Here is a 16,692-nt window from a genome sequence, read left to right on the forward strand (position 1 = left end):
ATTAAACCAAGGCAAACGATATAAGACCTTAGAATTTGGAAGGTCAAACCAGGAGAACTCGTCAAAAAAGAGGCATTCGAAAACAAAACAATGTTTAACCTATATGAATATATCTTCTTTCCTTTTATGTCCCTCTCTCGTTCTCTCTCACTCTCTCTCTCTTTCTCTATTTCTCTCATTCACTCCCTTTCTCTCTCTTTCTTCATTGAAAGAGAGAATTGAAATATGATTGCATTGCTTTAAACAGTTGAAGCTTGCACCCTGTATATGCGCAGGACATAGTAGTTTGGTGTGCACACAATGGGTCGACATGCTTCCTACTTGTTAACTGTTAAATAAATTATATATTTTTTATAAAAATGCATTTGTTCGCTATTTTTGTACAAGTGTTTGGTTTTAGCCTGCACTTCCTCCCATTAATGTGATGACAGAAAGCTGCCTGTAATAACACAATGAACACACAAGAAGCGACCAATGCCAGACAGTTATAGCCGACGACATATCGACTCGTTTTTGTTGATGTTTCCAACATGTGCCTATCGTTTGGATATCGTTTATTCCCCGGGGAGCTGATTGCGTTCCCAAGACATTCCTCAACCAAGTAACCCTCCCGAGGAAGCGATAGAATCATACTATGTTTGCATATCTTTGGTCTGTCTCTGTTAATGCTTTCAAGGCAATTGCAATTGGTTTTCCTTCTTGCAGGAGTACTGCGCCTTATCCTTTGTTTGATGCATCCACTTATTGGCTTGTTTCTTTGGATGGATCAAAGTATGTGATGGCAAATCAAGTCTTTCTTTCCTGGTGACTGGTGCAGAATGAAGGGCGCTAAATAAGTGATATTTTTGTAGGACCCTCTGTTGTAATGACAAAGAATTTGTTCCATTTATTTTTGTGTATTGTATGTAAATTGAACCATGCTGCATTATATTTGAGCTGTTGTATGCAGTTAATATGGTGTGCTCTTTATTTGTTGAACCTTGGATTGCCTGTCCTAGGTTATCTATCTTTTCTGGGAACATCCTAAGAAAGATTCGCAGGGGAGCGTATTTCCTTCTGCGCTGGTGTCCACTTTTATCTTTAATAGATGGCTGCCTGGTTTGTTTCTATTTTCGTGTGGTTGTTTATTGTTCTGCATTGTTTATTGTTCTGCATTGTTTATTGTTCTGCTTGAGTGAATCTTCTTGTGCCTTCATTGTTTATGTACATTTTTGCCCAATTTTTGTGATTCTTTCCTGACGATCACTTCCTTGAATCTCGGTTATTTGTCTCATGTAGTTTAGGGACGCTTTGTGCATTTGCCCACTATTTAGAGCTTCTTGAAGTGTTAGCTCAATGCCTTTAGATAGCAGCAGTTTCTGTAATTCTAGGTTCTTGTGGCGGTAATTATTTGCTCTATGAGGTGTTCTTCGATTTCCTGAACCTGCATTTTTTTGCTTGTAACCTGCACCTCGCAATGAAATTATCAATGCTTTTTCTGTATTTTTTTGTTTGTATTCACAAAGATAGAAACGTGCAATACAGAAATTAACTGAGGTTCTAGTCGTTCCTCAAATTTTTGCCAAATAATCTCTGGATCAGTCGTCATTGTTTTCGAATGCCCAGGCATTGTATCTTCCAAGTCTTTCCTCACCAGATAACAGTATGTGGCCTACCTGTTTTTTTTGACTGCGATATTTTTCACAGAGAAATATAGTGAACAGCGCTGTTTGAAAAATCTGACACATCAGCCAGATTTTCTGAGTCCGAATACATGATTAATTCGCATTAGTGGTGTACTGATTAATTGGCAGTAATCGGCCTAATTAGCCACTTTGCTGATTAATTGGTAATCGGCTAATTTGCTGATTAATCGGCAGATTAATTATTTTTCTCTTTCCTATCAATTTTAAATAATTTTATCACTGTCAAGTGACTCATCAGATAGCTTTGACACATTAACATAGTAACTGCTAATTAACTTAACATTTCATTAAGTGTCTGGCCACTATTATGGCTTTTTGCCTTTATCAAATAAAATTACAAAATACAAGTACAATTTCCAATTCTTAAATGAATATAATTAAACAAAAAGATAAGAATAAAAATTACAAACCAACTACAAAGTACAAATTATAATTCTTTAAGTGAATAACTATAAACTGAAGTTCTGCACCTGCTGCTGCTCTACTTCCTCTTCTGTTCTTGTTGCTTTCCTCCTCTGTTCTCAGTCTCTGCAGTATTTAAAGTTGAATACTTTTAAGTTGTAATGTAGAAACATTAGTTTCTCTATTCTCAAGACACATAGGTTCATGCACATATTATCACCTGTACTAAAGAACCGCTTACTCTCCACAAATGAAGGTGATGCGCTTAAGTATTTTGAGGCCAGTTTACTCAGCAGGGGTAAGGTCTCCTTCTTTTTCCACCACTAAAATGGATCATCACCTCTTGCGAGTAGTAAAGTTATGTAATGGTCAAGTCCTTTTGAGTTTAGATTGTGATTCTTGTATTTCTGTTGTAGTTCCAGTCTCTCAATTTAACTCAGCTTCTACCTGCTTTAAGTTTTGATTTGTTACTGCATGTAACTTGTTTGGTTTAAATATCAACCTAAAAAAGAAAATTGTGGAAGTAACTATCTTTGTTGAAGATAATAAATTAGATGTAATGCATTTTTTGTATATCTAGGTAGTACCCTCTCTAAATGATGCAGCCTTAACAGAGAAATCTCCTCCACATTGAAAAGGCTTCTTGATCTTAAAAATGTGTGTTGTCCCAGCATCATATCAAGTTACATACAGAAATCATTGTGTTTTGATAGTCCTCTTGTATGTTAGGGAATATGTACACTCCGTAAACACCAACTAAAACTTCTTGAGGGGTTCTATGAATGGTGCCTGAGACAGATCAAGTGTTAGTCCTATGTCCCAGGTACAGAAATATTAGGGAAAACAGGCCTACCAAGTATTCAGTCAATGGTAATAAAAAGTTGTCTCTGATGGGCTGGTCACATTGTGCATACGGATGATGGTCATCTATGGTGAAATGTGATAAGGAAAGAGAAGTCAAAAAACTAAGAAGAGATTTAAGGGCACAATAAAATCTTATCTGAAACAATCAGAACTATCTGTGGACCAATGGGGAAAAATAGCTTTAGATGGAAGTGGCGGTAACTGATTCTCAAAAGTGTAGAATCCTTTGACAATAGCCGCTTACAGTATAGCACTTACAAACAATTGATTCACAAAGGCAAACAGGGTCCAACCCTGGATCCAGAAAGTCACCACACTAACTTTGACATATGTGGAAAATTAGAAATCGCTCCAGACCAAGACATGAAGCCACTTGAAATTTTTTATGGAAATCGCTCCAGACAAGGCATGAAGCCATTTGAAATGTCTTATGGAAATCGTTAAAGATAAGGCATGAAGCCACTAGAAATTTTTTTATGAACATCACTCCAGACAAGTCATGAATCCATTTGAAATATCTTATGGAAATTGTCTCATATCCAAAGAAAGTTGAGTTTCATCCTTCTTTCTTGTTCGGCTGCATGTCTGGAACTGCCTAAAAAGAAAAAGGCAATCAAAAAACTTTCCAAGCTCATCGCTGGCGGTTAAAAGCATCAATCAATTTGATTGGTCTAAACAAAGACCGTGGGTGGCCAAATCAGCCAATGAAGGGGTTGCTTATAATTATAGAATTTCTCACATATTTTTTAAAAATTGTTTTTTTTCTTTTCTTTTTCTTTTTTTAAAAATAATATTGCATAAAGTTCTTTAATTAAACATTTTATGATAATGTGACTAATTCATTTCTCAAAAAAAGAAAAAAAAGGTTGTGTCCTGCTTGTCCAATTTCCTTCTTGTGTTGGTGGGATAGCAGGGCAAGAACAGAGCACTGGATAAAAAAGATTGGCTGTGCATAGTGAATTCATACCTGGCTTCTCCTATGGTGGAGTGTTCCAAATTTGTCTTTCCTCCTTTTCACATAAAGCTTGGCATCATGAAACAGTTTGTGAAGGCTTTTGAGAAAGATGGCGACTGTTTCAAATATATTTGCATGAAATTTCCAGCCATGGATAAATCGACCACAAGAATAGGTGCAGCTCTGTTACAAAAGGGGATGGCAATTGCATTTGCAAGCAAGACACTGTCAGGCCCAGAAACTTGATACTCAAATATCGAGAGAGAAATATTAGCCATCGTTTTTGACTTTGAAAGGCTTCACCATTGTGTGGGATCACAAAATAATCATCCTCCAGGACTTGTAAGAATGCTATTGAAAGTGGAAGAATATGATTTCATAGCAAAATATACCCTACGAAAAACAGTACCAATCGAAGATTGCTTATCACAAGTATCACCTAAACTTAGCAAGCATATTGAAGGAATTGATGTCAATGTCCACAGTATGATAACTTACTTTAATTTTTCACCAATCAGAAGAGAGAACATCAGAATTGAGATATTGCAAGACCAATTACTAAAAGAACTTGTAAATATGATATGATAATTTCTGGCCTACCAATCAAACTGACTTCTCAAGCTACCTCTTACCATTTTGGAACTTTAAAGATGAAATTTGGGTTCAAGATGGTATATTGTGTAAGATCAACAAAATCATAATACCAGTCTCTCTGCAAAGATATTGGAAAAACATGCACTGCGTCAAGGAGTTGAGAAAACCAGATTAAGAGCTCATTGTTATATACTAGGTAGGGAGAAACAAAGACATTGAGGATATAGTGCTTGTCACACCATCAAAAGGTATCAGGTTAGTATCCTTGCCGAATTGAAGCACCAGCATAAACCCAACTGTACCTTTGAAGCAGCACAGATTTATTCTCAATGACTGGGAAAGAAATATATGCTTGTAGCGGACCAGTACAGCCAAAATCCATTCATATGATGCCTCCACTCCACCTGATCATCAGCCATCATCAAAAATATTAAGGCAATATTTGAAGAACGAGGAATACTGAAAGTTCTATAATAAGGAGACAAACTGTGGACAATAGTCCACAGTTCATGAGTAAGGAATTTAAGATCTTTTCCAGATCGTACAGCTTCTCACACAAGACATCATCTCCACATTACCTGAAATCTAACAAATTTGCTGAGAATATGATTGGAAAATGCAAAAGAAACTTATCAAAAGACAGTTATCTAGCCATACCAATATCAGTGAACTTTCCAGCAGAATTGTTTAATGTCCAACAAATATGGACACCACTAGTATCCAAGCAGCAACTTGATGATGAGCAGACAAGAATAGCATATCACCAGACCTTAGCCAGAGGAGGAGTTGTATAACTCAAGAGTAGTAAAGAAGAGTTATTGCCCTTAGTTTTTATTGATTTTTTTAATGATGTTTCATAAATAAAGCATGTGATTACCTAGCTTTTGTTTTATTCATTCATTATCGCAACCATCTTATCTTATAATCCCCCCATAACATAACAGATTCCACAAGTTGTTTCTTAGAAATAAACATCAAAGTGGCATATTTTGTAATCTTTATATTATTTCTTTTCATTTTATAGCATTTTCATTTTTAAAATAGGTTACTTACTAGAAGATTATTTATGAAAAAATTAAAAACCCATTTTATGAACTTACGATGAATTACTGCAAAGCAGCTTTGTTTTAAATGAGAAATAAATCTTCAGTTGCTGGAATATTTTCAATCGATTACAAAGAAAATCAAAAATCAAAGTTAAAAATATCTACTCATCTAATATTTATATTGGATGAGTAGATTTATATTTTTTGACAATTTTCTTCAGTCCAGTTATTACTGCCCTCTTCATACCCCCCCTACACACTATCAAAATTAGTCCTTTAAATTTAGAAGGAAAGAAAAAGTCATAGGGTGCAAGATCAGATGAATAAGGAGATTGTTTCGGTACAGTTGTATTCTTTTTATTTGTTGCTCAGTAGTCATCGATCATTCCTCAATGCTCATAGCTGAACAACCTGAAAAAGTGTTAGGGTTTAAGCAAAAGTGTGTGGGGGAAAAATGTAATAGTTGGAGAGTTAGGATTACAGTTATATGCAAAGATATCATGTTAGATGATGACACAAGCTACTTTTCCCCTCTTTCCACTATGTTTTACACATCATCATCATCATCATCATCATCATCAGTTTAACGTCAGTTTTACATGCTGATATGGGTTTGATAGCTTTTAGAAAATGACTTCTAAACTAATCTATTTCTGGCCAGGTCTTTATCACTCTTTCTCCCAATTCTTATCAATTTCTTTCATGCTTTCCTTGGCCTTCAAATATATCTACTAATGCAAGAACTCACGTCAATCTTTTCAACATGGCCATCCTATCTGTTCTATACACATCTCTCCTATACTGCCCAGATTTCATCTTCCTCTGGGATCAGAATAAAAACTTTAAATTTACATTGCACAGTGGTCTACAGGCTGCCCTAAATCACTCTGTCACAGATTTGTTGAGAGGCGGTAGTGTTGCCAAAGTGTGAGAAGCAGAGCAATGACAATTGACATCCCTTATATGGACACCAAGCGATGCCACAGTGACTATCATCTCACAAAAATTTTGCCACTATCACAGGCCTCAAACAAACAATACCAGCATCCTCCCGCCTGTACCAGTGAAATAAGTCTGTCGAAGATGACAACTTTCCCAGAAAAAGTGAGTAACACTGAACAGAGCGAAAGAGATGCCAAAACATGTAATAATCTGTACAGTTCAGGCTATATGCAGGATGCTCAATGTTCCTGCCAATGTACAAACAATTGCACACATCCTCATGGACTGTCCCCTGAGCAAGGTGTGGTCAGATGCAGACCTAAGAGGTGCTTCGGACACTGCTTCATGATGGATCTCCAGATGGAGTGGGATGCTATAAATGAATAAATTACATATTCATCATATCATTCTCATATTATTTCTCCTCATGCAGCACATGTCCTCAACCCTCACTGACCAGGTTTCACTTTCATACATCATCACATTGTGTATATACATGTCTGATAAACTCTTGGTCAACAGTGGTGACACTCTGCTGATTAGTAATGACAGAAGTTCCCTGAATCTACCTACTTCTGACTCTTGCAATAGCACCTGCTTCATTCTGTGCCTTTAAGGTATCACAAAGGTAACTGTTGCAATATTTTTATATTTAATGGGGGTATTCTTCCTGAAGGGAGATACTATTTATAAACGCTGCTGATAGGAATTAGCGAATCAAATTAATTCACGTTTTGCTATCAGCTAATCAGAAACCAGAATTGCTTCATAAAAATTAAATCTTTTTTCATGTCAACAGGTGAAGGATCTTTTGCTCTTTGGCTGCAAAATTATAAAGTCGGTGAGATAGTATCACTCTGTACAGAACAGCGACCCACTGAAAATTCTTCATTTCCAGGACTTGTACAGAATAACTACTCATCAGAAACTCTTTTGAAATTAAATACAGCTTCCAATTCAAAAGTAACAAAACTTTAACAATCTCAATAGATTCATTTTCCAAATATTCTTTCTTCTCCTGAGTTCCATTGATTTATACTTCTTGCGTCATCTTATTTTTCAGATTTTATAAATTTGAACCAACTTCGTTTGAGTTTTTCTTTTTTCTCTGAAGATAAAATATTGACTTAACTTTACTGTGTGTCATTTTTAACTTTTCTTTTATTTCTATTTTCAGAATAATTTCCATAGATTGACGGATTGCAAAGATTGTGACTGCTTTGTGTGAAAGCATTTGTTAATTCTATCATTTTGAGGATTTGTAACTCCTATCAGAGCAGGGCTAAGTGATGGTAGCATATGGAGCCATGGAAGGAGAACGAATATACATTGGAGGGTCGTTGTATGTAATTCCAGAATGCCAGAATGTTGAAGGAGTTCTTCCTAATCGCATTTTTACTCATGAAGATGCACAAATGCTGCGGCCACCGAATGTTTTCAGAAAGACTTTCACCCAGCAAGATGGCAACGAGGAAGCTCCTTTGGGAAGTGACATGTCATCTCGGTCTCTGACAGCTGCTAGTAATACATCCTCTGCAGAAGAGAGGAAGTCTGAAACTGAGCTTGAGACTGTAAAAGCATGTGCCAGCAAACGTAAAGAGAAAATTGTCCATCGAATTCTGTGTGAGGATAACCAGGATATCCAAGTTGTGGAAGTTGGAGATGATGATGAATCTGATGAAAACATCAGTACCATTGTTAGTACAAGTGCAGATAGTGCAACTGCTGCATCGACTCGCACCATTACAGTAGCAACAACAATAGCTGCAACTCCAAAGAAATCAAGAATTGACAAATTATGTGAAAAACTAAGAGAGAATTCTTCATTTGGAAAATCTGAAGATGTCAAGTACAGCAACCAGCTTGAAGATAGTGCCATTCCATCACAGAATGGTCTCACACCAGGGAAAGAATTCTCTCAACCTTCAAAAACGCAGTCATTGCAGGAGACAAGGAGTCAAAACAAGGCAAGTGTTTTACCTCCTCCTCTTTCCCCTCCTCCAGCTGAGCTGATGGCTGATAAGCCTAAGAGCACAGTGGAAAAAATTTCATTGAAGCTTCTTCGGCACCATCTAAGAAGAGAGAGTGTTGCTATAGCATCAACCAGCTTTACAGAGAATGATATGAAACGTGAAAGTTATATGAAAGCCCCTCTTGTCACCACTGAAAAGGAAAAGTCATACGAAAGGATGATAAAAAAAAATATTTCTATCAAAGGAAGGAAATCATCTGAACTCACCGCAAAGCTTGACATTATCCTCCCAGTCACATATACTGCATCGCTAAAGAAAAGCAAATCTAGAGATGGACTTTCTGCCTGTCCAATTGTGCTGACTGCTGTACGTCATCGCCTCAAAGAATGTTCAGTTGTTCTCCATGATTGCAAAGTCAGCATTGGTGAATCTTGCTCAGCCATTCTGTTTGAAAAGAAAACACATAAATGTTGTTGGAACTTTCATGATTTGAATCAAAAAAATCAGAACAAGAAGTTTTGGATGACATCAGCCACAACAACCTCCAAGGAAAGTTCTTTTTTTTCCGAAAGCCGTCAGAAAAGTGAACGCAAGCGTACACGTCCCAGAAACTCACTCTCATTACCCAAGTATTCTTTGTCAACTCAAGAAGAGCAAGCACAACCTGCATTTTCATCTCTCTCACCCCAGCAAAGCCCGTGGACTGTAGTGAATCCCTTGTCTGCACTTCAGCAACCCCCACTGAAAACTCCTCGGGTAGCAACTCCAACATCCATCTCTACATCTGCATTTCCAGTTATCACTCACCAGCCTCAAACAACCCACTTTAAAAGCCCACCACCGTCCAATGAGCCACCACTAACAGATGATAGCAAAAAGGCTTACCCTCTTCTTACACAAGCTTTAACTTCAATTGGATCAATCAACCATTCATCTGCCCCACGTTTTCGGCAAGAACTTTATCTCTCATCAAACAACGGTCCTACAGCTCTTCTTGGCCAAAGACCACTTGACCCTTCATCCTTGTCATCAGTCAACCATTCTCAGTTTATGCCTGCCAATCCAGAGATGATGTACGTTAAGCCAGAAACAAGTACTGAGCATGATCTACGGAGTTCCATATTTTCTAGTCAATTTGCTTCGTTTATAGATCATGTTAATCGTCCACTTCATTCGCAAGAATTCTCAGAGGCATACACCCATTCAAAGCCACAGTTCCCAAAATGGTTGCATCTTCAAAATCAGTTGCTCTCCTATGACTAAACTCAGAAGATATGAAATTTCCACAGCATTTGTTCTTTTTGAAAAGAAAATCTCTTAATTTTAGAGATGAAAGATATGTATCAAAATTTCATTGAATATAAAATAAGATATAGATAGATATAAATAACCAGTAAAACATGCATATATATATATATATATATATATATATATATATATATCTTTATATATATATATATATATATATATATATATATATATATATATATATATATAGTAATTTATAAAATATATATGGCGATTAAGCTACACTGAATATTCCGCGTTTCATCCACTCTAGGATTCTTTAGGCTTATGCGCATAAGCCTGAAGAATTCTAGAGTGGATGAAACGCGGAATATTCAGTGTAGCTTAATCGCCATATATATTTTATAAATTACTAACTAGATCTACCTATGTATTGAGCACTTCTGAAATAAATACTTAAAGTTTACGCATAAATTTATACGTTCGTATATTAATGTTATGTGAGTAAATGAAGTAGTTATATATATATATATATATATATATATATATATATATATATACTAGCAAAAATACCCGTCATTGACTGGGTTCAAAAACAGCGTACAGAAAATGGACTCTGATTTATGAAAGTATGATAGGTTATGAAAAGGAAGGGTTGTAATGAGATAGCTTCGAATTTGGGAGTATCAAAACCAAAGCAAAATATGATGAAAGTAAAAATAAAATAGATAAACCCCATAATTTATTATACCATACCTGTTCACACTGAAACACTTATCACAATATTCTGTGGATCTATATTAAAAAACCTTGTTAAACTTTGTGACATATTTCCATTCTATGGAGGTCAGGTGCAAACGAACACCCCATAATTTTATTATACCATATTTCTTCAAACTGAAACATAATTATCAAAGTATACTTATGCAGATAGATATGAAAAGTCTTTATTAAAGTTTGTGCCTATTTCCATTCTATGGAGGCCTGGCGCAAATGCAGACCCCACAATTTTATTATACCATCCCTATTTAAGTTAAAACATACTTATCAAAGTATTCTTATGTACATCTAAAAACACTTGTAAACGTTTTTTTTAATTTTAAAATTTTTTATTTCCATACTTTGTTGACCAGGCGCGAACGCAGACCCCACAATTTTAATGAACCACTGTTCTGTCAGATCAAACATACCCCCCATTCCTGTGTCTCGATACATCTTCTATCATTATATGTAATCAGTTTTTTAAAATAGTCAACCATATAGGAGCCTATTTGTGACCACACACACACACACACACACACACACACACACACATTCAGCTTTATATCATATATTATATATATGTATATATATATATATATATATATATATATATATATATATATATATATATATATATGATAAGAATAATGGGAATAGTATTTTGATAAAATAGACAAATAAAAAAAGGAACAAACCAAGTTATGTGTTCATCAACGTTTCATCTTTATTTTGAGACTTCCTCTGGATGAATGAAATTAAGAAAACAAAACATCAGTACAAATATTTGAAAATATATTTTTAATGTAATGAAATGTATGACCCTGTTTCATTTCAGAAATGAAAAAGTCGTTGAAAATTCAAAAGTGGGGGAGGGCATCATGTTGTGAAAGAGAATAAAATTTGTTTTTTTTATAATGTCATAGCCATATCAAAAAATATATGATGTATTTATATTTTTTTTTGGAACAAGTATATCCATTATAATTCAAATGTGGATGTGTAACTGAAATGGAATGAGTGTATTATTGTTATGTAATTTATTGACTGGTTATATATATTAATTATTATAGACGGTGTTTTATATGGCGTGAGAGAGTTAACCGGTATCTAAAATTAAATTACGTTCTTTTAAAAAGTTTATTCATTAATGGCAATACATTATAGAAACCTCCATGTTGTTTAACTGTGCTTGAATTTGCAAGAAGTTTCTGTCACGGTTTATTTAAAATAATTTAAACTATTTTTGCTTGTTTGAAGTCAAAAGTATGATTATGCTGCAATGAATTTCTATTTCTTATATCTGTTTTATGTTCATTGAGCCTTTTCTTATGATGGTAATTTTGGCAAGGAACAGAAACTGGGAGATGTTTTGTTATTGTTAATGTGTGTTTTATAGTTTGTGATGTGCTTTGTATGATTGGAATTCCTAGTTTGTTTATTGCAAATTATTGTATTACTGTGTGTAATTCAAGCACAATTCAAGCACAATTAAATAACAAAGGTTTCTATAATGTATTGCCATTAATGAATAAACTTTTTTCAAAGAACGTAATTTAATTTTAGACAGGTTAACTCTCTCACACCATTTATAATAATTAATACATATAATCAGTCGATACATTACATTATGAAAATACACTCATTTCATTTCAGTTACGCATCCATATTTGAATTATAACAGATGTATTTGTTCCAAAAAGAATATGAATGGCATCATATCTTTTTTGATATATTAACAACTATGACGTTATAAAAAATAAGTTTACTCTCTTTCACAACCCTTCGCTTTTTGTGAATTTTCGATGACTTTGTCGGTTTCTGAAATGGAACAGGGTCATACATTTCATTATATTGAAAATGTATTTTCAAATATTTGTACTGGTGTTTTGTTTTCTTAATTTAATCACCCAAAGAACGTCTTGAAATAAAAAAAAAACGTTGATGAACACCGAACCTGTTTTGTTCCTTGTTTATTTCTCTCTCTCTCTCTCTCTCTCTCTCTATATATATATATATATATATATATATATATATATATATATATATATATATATATATATATATATATATATATATATTAGATGAGAACAAATTTTACTTTGCATTTTATTTTCATTTAATGTTGATATAAATCTATTCAACTTTATTTGCTTAAATTTTGATTTTTGGTTTGTCCTGATTTTGAGAGATTTTTTCTTGTGTACATATGTTTTTCTATCAAAATATTACTACTCATGAACCTATTTTATAAATGACATACTCTAACAAAATTGTCTTCTAAATCGTTGGCGTGGGGAAGGTGGTATCCTTATTCCCGATTGTCTCAATTTTTTTAAGTAACGTTGATAAACATAGTCGTTAACCGATATGGAAATTGTTTTTAATATATATACTTCGATCAGCATACATAAAATTTTTACGAGCTATAAATTGTTTTTAATATACATTCACCAATCATCATACATAAAACCTTTACTAGATATAAATTGTTTTTAATATATATTCACCGATCATCATACATAAAACTTTTACTAGGTAACCATTGTTTTTAATAAATATTCACCGATTATCATACATAAAACTTTTACTAGGTATAAATTGTTTTTAATATATATTCATCGATCATCATACATAACACTTTTACTAGGTATAAATTGTTTTTAATATGTATTCATCGATCATCATACATAAAACTTTTACTAGGTATAAATTGTTTTTAATAAATATTCACCGATTATCATACATAAAACTTTTACTAGGTATAAATTGTTTTTAATATATATTCATCGATCATCATACATAAAACTTTTACTAGGTATAAATTGTTTTTAATATATATTCACCGATTATCATACATAAAACTTTTACTAGGTATAAATTGTTTTTAATATATATTCATTGATCATCATACATAAAACTTTTACTAGGTATAAATTGTTTTTAATATGTATTCATCGATCATCATATATAAAACTTTTACTAGCTTTAAATTGTTTTTAATATATATTCATCGATCATCATACATAAAACTTTTACTAGGTATAAATTGTTTTAATATATATTCACCGATTATCATACATAAAACTTTTACTAGGTATAAATTGTTTTTAATATATATTCATTGATCATCATACATAAAACTTTTACTAGATATAAATTGTTTTTAATATATATTCATCGATTATCATACATAAAACTTTTACGAGGTATAAATTGTTTTTAATATATATTCATCGATCATCATACATAAAACTTTTACTAGGTATAAATTGTTTTTGATATATATTCATTGATCATCATACATAAAACTTTTACTAGGTATAAATTGTTTTAATATATATTCACCGATTATCATATATAAAACTTTTACTAGGTATAAATTGTTTTTAGTATGTATTCATCGATCATCATATATAAAACTTTTACTCGCTTTAAATTATTTTTAATATATATTCATCGATCATCATACATAAAACTTTTACTAAGTATAAATTGTTTTTAATATATATTCATCGATCATCATATATAAAACTTTTACTAGCTTTAAATTGTTTTTAATATATATTCATTGATCATCATACATAAAGCTTTTACTAGGTATAAATTGTTTTTAATATATATTCATCGATCATCATACATAAAACTTTTACGAGGTATAAATTGTTTTTAATATATATTCATCGATTATCATACATAAAACTTTTACTAGGTATAAATTGTTTTTGATATATATTCATTGATCATCATACATAAAAATTTTACTTAATATAAATTGTTTTTAATATATATTCATCGATTATCATACATAAAACATTTACTAGCTTTAAATTGTTTTTAATATATATTCATCGATCATCATACATAAAACTTTTACTAGGTATAAATTGTTTTTAATATATATTCATTGATCATCATATATAAAACTTTTACTAGGTATAAATTGTTTTTAATATATATTCATTGATCATCATACATAAAACTTTTACTAGGTATAAATTGTTTTTAATATATATTCATTGATCATCATACATAAAACTTTTACTAGGTATAAATTGTTTTTAATATATATTCATTGATCATCATACATAAAACTTTTACTAGGTATAAATTGTTTTTAATATACATTCATTGATCATCATACATAAAACTTTTACTAGGTATAAATTGTTTTAAATATGTATTCATCGATTATCATCCATAAAACTTTTACTAGATATAAATTGTTTTTAATATATATTCATCGATTATGATCCATAAAACGTTTACGAGGTATAAATTGTTTTTAATATATATTCATCGATCATCATACATAAAACTTTTACTAGCTTTAAATTGTTTTTAATATATATTCATCGATTATCATACATAAAACTTTTACTAGGTATAAATTGTTCTTAATATATATTCATCGATCATCATACATAAAACTTTTACTAGATATAAATTGTTCTTAATATATATTCATCGATCATCATACATAAAACTTTTACTAGGTATAAATTGTTTTTAATATATATTCATCGATCATCATACATAAAACTTTTACTAGCTTTAAATTGTTTTTAATATATATTCATCGATCATCATACATAAAACTTTTACTAGGTATAAATTGTTTTTAATATATATTCACCGATTATCATACATAAAACTTTTACTAGGTATAAATGGTTTTTAATATATATTCATTGATCATCATACATAAAACTTTTACTAGGTATAAATTGTTTTTAATATATATTCATTGATCATCATACATAAAACTTTTACTAGGTATAAATTGTTTTTAATATACATTCATTGATCATCATACATAAAACTTTTACTAGGTATAAATTGTTTTAAATATGTATTCATCGATTATCATCCATAAAACTTTTACTAGATATAAATTGTTTTTAATATATATTCATCGATTATGATCCATAAAACGTTTACGAGGTATAAATTGTTTTTAATATATATTCATCGATCATCATACATAAAACTTTTACTAGCTTTAAATTGTTTTTAATATATATTCATCGATTATCATACATAAAACTTTTACTAGGTATAAATTGTTCTTAATATATATTCATCGATCATCATACATAAAACTTTTACTAGATATAAATTGTTCTTAATATATATTCATCGATCATCATACATAAAACTTTTACTAGGTATAAATTGTTTTTAATATATATTCATCGATCATCATACATAAAACTTTTACTAGCTTTAAATTGTTTTTAATATATATTCATCGATCATCATACATAAAACTTTTACTAGGTATAAATTGTTTTTAATATATATTCACCGATTATCATACATAAAACTTTTACTAGGTATAAATGGTTTTTAATATATATTCATTGATCATCATCCATAAAACTTTTACTACATATAAATTGTTTTTAATATATATTCATCGATCATCATACATAAAACTTTTACTAGGTATAAATTGTTTTTAATATATATTCACCGATTATCATACATAAAACTTTTACTAGGTATAAATTGTTTTTAATATATATTCATCGATCATCATACATAAAACGTTTACTAGGTATAAATTGTTTTTATATTTATCGATCATCATACATAAAACTTTTACTAGGTATAAATTGTTTTTAATATACATTCATCGATTATCATACATAAAACTTTTACTAGGTATAAATTCTTTTTAATATATATTCATCGATCATCATACATAAAACTTTTACTAGGTATAAATTGTTTTTAATATATATTCACCGATTATCATACATAAAACTTTTACTAGGTATAAATTGTTTTTAATATATATTCATCGATCATCATACATAAAACTTTTACTGGTATAAATTGTTTTTTAATATATATTCATTGATCATCATGCATAAAACTTTTACTAGGTATAAATTGTTTTTAATATATATTCATCGATCATCATACATAAAACTCTTACTAGGTATAAATTGTTTTTAATATATATTCATCGATCATCATACATAAAACTTTTACTAGGTATAAATTGTTTTTTAATATATATTCATTGATCATCATACATAAAACTTTTACTAGGTATAAATTGTTTTTAATATATATTCATCGATTATCATCCATAAAACTTTTACTAGATATAAATTGTTTTTAATATATATTCATCGATCATCATACGTAAAACTTTTACTAGGTATAAATTGTTTTTAATATATATTTATCGATTATCATACATAAAACTTTTA

At 31.1% G+C, this 16,692-nt stretch overlaps 1 protein-coding gene across 1 annotated transcript in view; it reads left to right on the top strand.

Annotated features, from left to right (window-relative positions):
* The window catches only part of LOC145249663 (uncharacterized), a 227,060-nt gene extending 217,201 nt beyond the window's left edge, over positions 1 to 9,859 (top strand). Inside the window, exon 2 of the mRNA XM_080111449.1 lies at positions 7,666 to 9,859. Within this exon, the coding sequence (XP_079967575.1) occupies positions 7,778 to 9,724 (1,947 nt within the window). The 5' untranslated portion in view covers positions 7,666 to 7,777 and the 3' untranslated portion in view covers positions 9,725 to 9,859. The remainder of the gene's footprint in view (positions 1 to 7,665) is intronic.
* Positions 9,860 to 16,692: the final 6,833 nt, after the last annotated feature.

The sequence above is a fragment of the Euprymna scolopes genome, chromosome 28 (assembly GCF_053919585.1).
Source record: "Euprymna scolopes isolate OS-2025 chromosome 28, ASM5391958v1, whole genome shotgun sequence".
In the NCBI taxonomy this organism is placed as follows: Eukaryota; Metazoa; Mollusca; class Cephalopoda; order Sepiida; family Sepiolidae; genus Euprymna; species Euprymna scolopes.